Here is a 9,242-nt window from a genome sequence, read left to right as displayed (position 1 = left end):
TTTATTCACAGATGCCCTTTATCAGATTGAGGAAGTTCCTTTCTATTTCTATTCTGTGAAGTTTTTACCATGAATGAGGTTTTTGATGAATTCCTTTTCTGTGTCTATTGAGATGACTATGAAGTTTTGGTCTTTATTTTATTAATATGGCATATTATAGTAACTGATTTTAAAATGTAAAACCAACCTTGCCCTTATGGGATAAATCTCACTTAATGAAAGTTTATAATTCTTTTTATATGTTGTTGAGTTTGATTTGCTATTATGTTAATAATTTGTATGTCTTCAGAGATATTTGTCTATAGTTTGGTTTGTTTTTGTTTTTGTTTTTCCTGTGATATCTTTGTCTGGCTTTGGAATTAAGGTCACACCATACTCCTAGCATGAGTTTTTTTCTTTTTTTTTCTTTTTTCCACTTTTAACAACATATATTGGTTCCTCACAATCTGAAATTTAACGTGTCCAAATTTTAGGTTCCAGCTCATTTTTTCCTGGTCAGAACTCTTTCCTGTCCCTCAGAAGGACAATTTCTTATTCTATCCTCATCAGGCAAAGAGAACTCTGGTCCTTCATTTCTTTATAAAATCACTAATCTCACCATGGGGACTACAATGAGTTGGATTTTATAAAACTATCCCCTGTTAAAAAAAAGTTTGAGAAACATTTAGTATTTGTTCTTATGCTGAATTTTCCTGTGATTTACCAATGAAGCCATCTGAACCTGGGATTTCTTTGTAGAAAAATTTTAAATTAGTATTTGAATTTCTTTATGTTGTTATAGGTCTGTTCAGATTTCCTATTTTTCCTTGAGTCAGTTTGGCAATTTATGTCTTCCTTGGATTTTTTTTTATTTAACCTATTTGCTGGCATATAGTTGTTTATAATATACCCTTATTATTATTTGGGTTTCTGTAAGGTCAGTAATCATGTTCCTTATTATATTCCTGATCTTGATAATTTATGTCTTTTATTTTTTTTTGTAAGGCTTATTAAGATTTTTTTTTTCAATACATGAAGTTTATTGTCAAATTGGTTTCCATACAACACCCAGTGCTCATCCCAAAAGGTGCTCTCCTCAATACCCATCACCCACCCTCCCTCCCTCCCACCCCCCATCAACCCTCAGTTTGTTCTCAGTTTTTAACAGTCTCCTATGCTTTGGCTCTCTCCCACTCTAACCTCTTTTTTTTTTTCCTTCCCCTCCCCCATGGGTTTCTGTTAAGTTTCTCAGGATCCACATAAGAGTGAAACCATATGGTATCTGTCTTTCTCTGTATGGCTTATTTCACTTAGCATAACACTCTCCAGTTCCATCCACGTTGCTACAAAAGGCCATATTTCATTCTTTCTCATTGCCACGTAGTACTCCATTGTGTATATAAACCACAATTTCTTTATCCATGCTTATTAAGAGTTTTCAATTTTGTCCATCTTTTCAAAGAACAAATTTTGGTTTTATTGATTTTCTCTGTTGTTTTCAATTTTCCATTTTGCTGCTCTTTACTTGAATTACTTTACCTGTACTTACTTTGAGTTTTGATTGTTCTTTGTTTTACAAATACTTAAGGTAGAATCTCATGTTATTGATTTGAGAACTTCTTTTCTGATATAGGAATACCAACTTAGTAGAGCCTTGGCCCATCCCTACTTGCTGGCCACCAAGATGACCACACTAACCAACAAGCTCCAAATCAAGGAAGCTAGCTCAGGCAACTGGAACAAAGCCCTCAGCTTTCCCTGTCTCCTTCCTGCCTCTGACAGAACTGGAGACAGTGGGGATAATGAGGGCAGCCCTAGGCCAGAATGTCTTTACCATAGGAGTTATTTCCCAAAGTTCTGTAGCTTCAATGAATGGGCTTCATTCAGGAATGAATGGTATTAAAATGGTGTTATTGACCATTTTACCAGTTTTATACTTGCTTTTTGTGAGAGAGGATTTTTCAACCTCCTCACTCAATCACACTACAAATAAATATCTGTTCCTATTTGTTCCTCTTTAAATGTTTTCCGTTAGATTAAGATCTTTGTTTCATTTATTTTCCCTTATACTTTGAAAGTTTTACATTTAATTTTAAAATGTTTAATTTCCTATTTTAAGATATATACATTTAGAATTTTTAAATAAGTGTTTGGAGTTAATTTATATCCATATTATTCCCCTAAGAACATAACTCAACATGTCTTTATTTTTTCTTTTCCCCAGATCACAATTTCATGGTACTTTTGTCTGGAATTTCAGTTCTAACTTTTCTGGGCATTTGACTGAGGGAAAGATATAGGACTACAGTGTGTGCTCAGTATTTCTTGTTGAAATTATGAATAATATTTGGATATTATATGTGAAGTAGGCTAATTGTAAGGCTTTTATTGCGGGAAATTGGTGAGTGGTCTTCCCACAAACTGATGTAGGGAACCAATATATGTTCCCTTTTTTTCTTTCTTTCTTCCTTCTTTGTTTTCCCCTTTTGTCATTGTGATTTTCCCACCACTGTCTCCTAACTGAGGAAGCTGGAAGAACTTTTAAGATGCATTTGTGAAGATCTTTTTGGGATTATTTGAATTTAAAATAAATGGGACATAAGAGTAGAGATTTCCAGGATAAGATGAATATAGAATGAGCTAGGAGATATATTTGTAATTCATCAGTCCACAGAGTTACAAGTCATAAGACTAGATACTACCACTGAAGAAAAAGAAGAGGACCAAATTAAGATCTGTCAAAAATGTCAATATAGGGGTGACTGGGTGGCTCAGTTGGTTAAGCATCTGACTTCGGCTCAGGTCATGATCTCACAGTTGGTGAGTTTGAGCCCCACGTTGGGCTCTGTGCTGACAGCTCAGAGCCTGGAGCCTGCTTCAAATTCTGTGTATCCCCCACTCTCTGCCCCTCCCATGCTCATGCTCTATCTCTCTCTGTCTCTCAATAATAAATAAACGTTAAAAAAATTTTTTTAATGTCAATATATACCCTGAATGGGACACAGCAAGGTGAACTAAGTAATTAACTTCAAAAGGTAAACTTAGAAAGAAAAGGAGAAACTGGATTTGTAGCAGTCAAAGCTCATTGAGAAATACATCAATTTAGGAAATATGAGTGCCCCTTGATTTAATACTAAAGGTGTAAAGGGTTACTTTATTAAGAGCACTTAAAGGGAACTGAAGTCAGAATGCCTGGGGTTGAGGGGAGCAGAAAAAGTGTTTATAAGAGTATAGACTCTCTCACAGATGTTTGCCATTAAGGGAGGGCTATGAGTTAGGAAAAAGCTGTAAGAAAAGCAGGGTTAAAGGAAAGTGGAAAAACAATTTAGGGAGAGAAACAGATTTGAGGACAGCTTTAGAAAAATTGCCAAGACATGGGATGACTTTGGCATAGATATTAGAATGTCTGTGTGTTCTGGGAGTGAAAGCCAGTGTGTGCTGGGGGCTGGGGAAGGAGGCAGGCTGCTTTAGATAGCATTATGCAAATGTGTCAAAATATTGAGTAAATCTTTCTAATCAGTTTTCAGGTTCCAGACTTCAAAGTGGGATCCTGAACTATGTCAACATTCCCCAATCAGGCAGCCCCCAATAACACTTCAATGGCCCCCACCTTCTTGTTGGTGGGCATGCCAGGTCTGTCAGCTGCACCCTCCTGGTGGACAATACCACTCATCACAATGTACCTTCTCTCTGCCCTGGGCAACGGTACTATTCTCTGGATCATTGCCTTGGATTCCACCCTGCACCGTCCAATGTACTTCTTCCTCTTCTTGCTTAGCATGTCTGACGTTGGCTTGGCCACAGCCCTGATGCCCACTCTGCTGGGTCTTGCCTTTGCTGGCGTTCATGCTGTCCCTGCTTCGGCTTGTCTCTTACAGATGTTCTTTGTCCACATCTTTTCTGTCATGGAGTCCTCTGTGTTGCTCGCCATGGCCTTAGATCGAGCACTAGCCATCTGCCGCCCTCTCCACTACCCAACGCTCCTCACAAATGATGTCATTAGCAAGATTTGCCTGGCTATTGCTTTCCGATGCCTGGGTCTCCATCTGCCCCTGCCATTCCTCCTGGCCCACATGCCCTACTGCCTCCCACAGGTCCTGACCCATTCTTACTGCTTGCACCCAGATATAGCCCATTTGGCCTGCCCTGGAGCTTGGGGTGCAATCTATAGCCTCTTTGTGGTTCTGTCAGTTATGGGATTAGACCCTCTGCTTATTTTTTTCTCCTATGGCTTAATTGGCAGAGTCTTGCAAGGTTTGGGATCCAGTGAGGATCGCTGGAAGGCTGGCCAAACCTGTGCTGCCCACCTCTCTGCTGTGCTCCTCTTCTACATGCCCATGATCCTTCTTGCCCTCATTGACCATCTTAGAGTGCCAATACCTCAGCCTGCCCATACTCTTCTCTCCTATGTCCACTTCCTGCTTCCTCCATTGATAAATCCTATTCTCTACAGTGTCAAGATGAAGGAGATTAGAGAGAGAATAGTCAAGAGACTACAGCCCAGGAAGGTGGGTTGTGCTCAATGAAGAGGATGCCCCTCCACAGTTGGTGGCTTAAAACTACCTGATACAAAAGTAGTTTTTCCATGACGAAGAACTCAGTTCAAAATGCATGAAATGGTCACTCAGGCACCCATAAGCACATATACATGGATGTATCTGCCTGTCCTCGCAAGTGTGAATGTGTCTATTAAGGTAAGCTTACAAGATCCAGAGAGTGACAGTGGTCTACCCACTGTTACACTACAGATCGTGGCATAGAACATCCAGGATCTAGGTCATGTCACAACCACCCAAGTGTGTGTCTGTTGTTGTTTTGTTTTTGTTAATTTCCCCACCACATCTGTACCCTAATGCCTGAGGAAACTGGAGGAGTTAAACAGTTACACAGCAGAGAAATGAGAACACAGAAACCTTCCATGGCACTCTACGTGTGTGTGTGTGTGTGTGTGTGTGTTTGTACATTGCTTTACGGATCTTTTTATGGATTTTGATATATGTGTCATGGATATAATCACATATCACTGATCTATTAGTGTAGGGTCATAGTCTGACTTGTTAATATGTGGTATAAAGTGATCCCCCTCTCATGAAACAAACAAGAGCTTTGGAATCCTAAAAAGAATTACATTATTTTTATAGATTAAGTGTAAGCTAACATTTATGATGATAAACTTTCACACCCAAAAATATATGACAGATGTTTCACTTATTAATACCTTTTTAAATTTTTCAATAAAATTATTTGCTTAATTAAATTTATTTCTATAATTTTTAATTATATGATTTTGTTGCTCATATAAATAAAATAATTCTCTATTCTATTTCCACATCCATAATGCTAGATTGGGGAAAATCATTTTTTATCTTGCATTAATACATATTTTACCAAATTATCATATGAATTATATAGCTTTTTATTTTTGGATTTTACTTATATTTATCATATATAAGTAAAAATAGGTGACTGGTAGGTTTTTCCTACTATTCATACAACTTATTTCATTTTACTTTATTTAACTCATTGGAATCTCCAGCCTGTTATGAAAGAATAACAGTGAAAGTGAACGCTCAAATCTTGTTATTGATTTTAACAGAAGTGGCATTAGTGGTTCACTTATTAGAACAATGGTTGGCTGCAAGATCTGTGGGTAATTTGTAAATATTCAAATAATTTATGTGTATTCCAATTTTATTAATTTTTAATAAACTTACTCAATAAACCCTATTAAGTGCTTTTTTAGCATCCACTAATATAACTATAATTGTCTGCTTTAATGTGTTGTTCAATTTTCTGATATAGAAACATCTTTTTTCTATTGTGATTATAGAAAAATGCATTCTAGATGAAAGTATCAAATTGGATCCACTTAGTGCCAAAACAAGAACCCATACTAATCTATCAGGATACATTCCAGCAAGGCAGAACAGTTATATCCTCATCTGATACCAAGTTTCTCTGCAAGGTATATTATATCCTCTTACTAAATTAGAAAATTAGTATTTCCATTTCACAAATGAGAACACTGCGACTGAGGATTTCAGAATGTTTAAAGTATATAAAATTAGTTGCAAAGGCAGCATTTATTTTCAGATTTGCTTAATAAAAAGCCCATGCTATAAAATACTTTTTTTTTTTAATTGTTGAACAGAGAAACAGCTTGGTCTTGAGGCAACAGTAATGGGGTCTCTGAGAAACCCTTCTTTTCCCAAAGTTTACCATTTCCTCCTCCCTGCTGCACCCACCCCCAGAGTCTCATTTATTTATGACAGCAGAATGATGTAAACAGTTTGAAGTCCCACAAGCCTGGTTTTGAATTCTCACTTCACTACTTCCTGTGTCATTTGGCAACAGCTGTTCTTATATTTACAAAATAGGTATAATAAGGATTGCATGAAATCACATCCCTTTATCATAGTGTCTGAACATAAGAGATATTCAATAAATCATAGTTATTTGGAATTAATGAAGTCAAAAATAACTGTAGTTACACCTTGTATGTATATTCAATGTGAATAAAGAACTTTACAGGTGGAAGATTCTTTCGGCTGATACAACCTCATTTTAGAGAAGGAAAACTGCAACTTGGGATTTGCTGAAAGCACTTTTGCATGGACCTGTGTAAGTCAGGGAAGATGAACTAAACCTCTGTGTTTAGTAGTTCAGGGAACACAGAACTCTTTCACGGCAGGGGCTCCACTGCTCTCTCCTGGTCAGGGACCACATCCACTCAATTCTGTCAGTTTTCAAGTGCCAAGTGCTTGGTATTACCACTCTTGGCCAGTCAGGGGGCACTGTTGTCTCTGCAAATCACCTGACAGATTCGAAGGAAAATCTTTCACCTCTAATAGCACACAGGGGCATAAGAGGTATTAGCAGGAATGTTTACAATTGTAAATAAAATGTAACAGTGATACAGGGGAGCTGATTGAAACTGAAAACCAGGAAAAGCTTTGCAAAATCCAGATTTCTGGGTTGGTCCCACTGCTAAACAAAGCTTAAACAAAGACTCCAGACCTGTAACCTGTGAGAGAGAGAGAGAGAGAGAGAGATGGGGATAAGGATGAGAAAGCAATTAATAATTCATTAATGGGGGTGTGGCTGGGTGGCTCAGTCAGTTGAGCATCTGTCTCTTGATTTTAGCTCAGGTCATGATCTCAGGGTTCATGGGTTCAAGTCCTGCGCTGACAGTGTTGATCATGCTTTGAGTTCTCTGTGTCCCTTTCTCTCTGCCCCTCCCCTTCTCACACTCTCTTATGTGTGTTCTCTCTCTCTCTTTCCCTCTCTCTCAAAAATAAATAAACATAAAAAAAAGACTTTGTAACAGGGATCTTAAGTTCAAATACCTACAAGAACAAGGTCATAATAGCAGTAAGTGGAGCAAACACATACTCAGACTGTGAGTAGTGGGGACTGTATAAGGGCCAACACTTCTCAGTGTGTTCCTACTGTTTTTCCATGCGGGAATGTAGGCCTAGTATTGCCATATCTTCCTACTTTTAAGATAACTCATAAATCTCTATTTTTTATATGAACTCATCTAAACACTATCTTGTCTAAACAAATCCGTCTGAAGACCATATTTGGATTGTATGACTCTTAAAAAGATTAACATATTAATTCAGACAATGAAGAAAGAAGGAATTATCTTCTTTAATTTCAAAGTAAATATGAAATGTAATACACAACACATAGAAAGTAATTTTCTCAAGGTCACATAGCCAGGAAATGGCAGAGCTGAAACCAGAGGACTGAGTCTTGACCTCAGTCTTGAGCTTTTTTAGTCATCTTGCCACCTCCCTTGCAGGACTAAGTTATCACACTAAATGGTTTAGAGGACATGTTATCCCTGATAGGGTCTTTTTACCCTTTCTTCTATGGGTTGGCTTCTAAATCCCCTGTCTGGAGTTATGTTATTTCTCATTGATTAATAGTAACCCTGGACTCTGATCCCCTAAATCAAGGTGGCATCGTCCTTGTAGCTCCTAAAGCTTCTTTGTTGACACTTTCTTAATAGGATGTCTTTAAAGGGCTCTAATCTGGCTCCATTTACAGGGCCAGGAGATGATAGGTGGATACAGGGAGGCTTGGATAAGAAACTTGTTTCAAGGTCTGTTTGGCCACAGTGGTGCAGATTCTGTGTTGTGGCTTGACAGCTAGTATTTTACCTAAAGGCATTATGGGCTGCCCTAAATTCTGTCTCTCACAAAGGACCTTTATTATCTCTTGACAATGTTAACTCCCTGGTAAGAGGTGCAGAAAGTGTAGAGGTGAGTTGAGTCTAGGTTACGACTTCCCTGATTCACCCCTGAATTCCCACCCCAGCAAAACTTTGAACTATTCTTTCAGTTCAAATTGATATACATCTACCAAGTGCATACTATGAACAAGGAATTTTATTGTGAGGAGACTTCTAAAGTTGAATAACTCACAACTCTTTCGTTGTAGAAATTCACAATGTAGTCCATAAGAAAGACATATGTATGATGTTGGAGATGTCTCTGGGTCTCCGTCCACTGTGCTCCAAGGACTCAGCCCCTTGCTTTTACTACAAATGTTGCCAAATGCCAATGACCACCTATAATTTCCTCCTACAATTTCCCCAATTTGGCTTCAGCAGAAGACATACTCTCTAGGTTCCCTTTTCACATTGCCCCAAAAAGGTTTTTTTTTTTTCAACTCAAACACTAATGTTCATACAAATCATCTAAGATCTTGCTAAAATGCAGATTCTGACTTAATAGGCTTGCAGCTAGTTACTTTCCAGGTGAAACTGCTGCCACTGAACATTCGACCACACTTTAAGTAGCAAGGAAAAAAACATACTTAAGCCAACTTAGACACATTATAAAGGGCTTAATGTAAATCACAAAAAAGGAATTAAATAAGGGAAGCAAATATGAAGATGCTAAGTTGCTCCAAAACCTGGCAGAGTTCCACCCACCACACTTTAGGGCCACTGATCATACTTCCTCCTTAGAAGCTCCTCTGGATTCTTGCGCATAACTCATACCTGAGGATAGATGCCATCAATCCCCCAAGCAATAACAAAAGCATTCCTACATACTCTATGAAATGCAGGCCTCCTCTTCCCTAAAAGCAGATTTGCTGTGGTATATTAGGTCCCCTTTAGGGATTGATTAATTGATTGATTAACTAATTAATTACTATCACTGAAGGGCTATGAAGTAAAAGGAAATATCTCCTCTTTGGAAGAAATATTGCCCTGCTCCTAAGACAATTTATTGTAGAGAAAATGGAAC

At 37.9% G+C, this 9,242-nt stretch overlaps 1 protein-coding gene across 1 annotated transcript; it reads left to right on the top strand.

Annotated features, from left to right (window-relative positions):
* Positions 1 to 3,536: 3,536 nt before the first annotated feature.
* On the top strand, positions 3,537 to 4,505 carry LOC123602434 (olfactory receptor 51S1). The gene has a single exon (XM_045486922.1). The coding sequence runs from the start codon at positions 3,537 to 3,539 to the stop codon at positions 4,503 to 4,505; it is 969 nt and encodes a 322-aa protein (XP_045342878.1).
* The last annotated feature ends 4,737 nt before the right edge of the window (positions 4,506 to 9,242 follow it).

The sequence above is a fragment of the Leopardus geoffroyi genome, chromosome D1 (genome assembly GCF_018350155.1).
Source record: "Leopardus geoffroyi isolate Oge1 chromosome D1, O.geoffroyi_Oge1_pat1.0, whole genome shotgun sequence".
NCBI lineage: Eukaryota > Metazoa > Chordata > Mammalia > Carnivora > Felidae > Leopardus > Leopardus geoffroyi.
This window is presented reverse-complemented; position numbering and strand designations above follow the sequence as displayed.

Excerpts from the sequence above, each read along its gene's own strand:
- LOC123602434 (XM_045486922.1), top strand. The coding sequence starts at position 3,537 with ATGTCAACATTCCCCAATCAGGCAGCCCCCAATAACACTTCAATGGCC.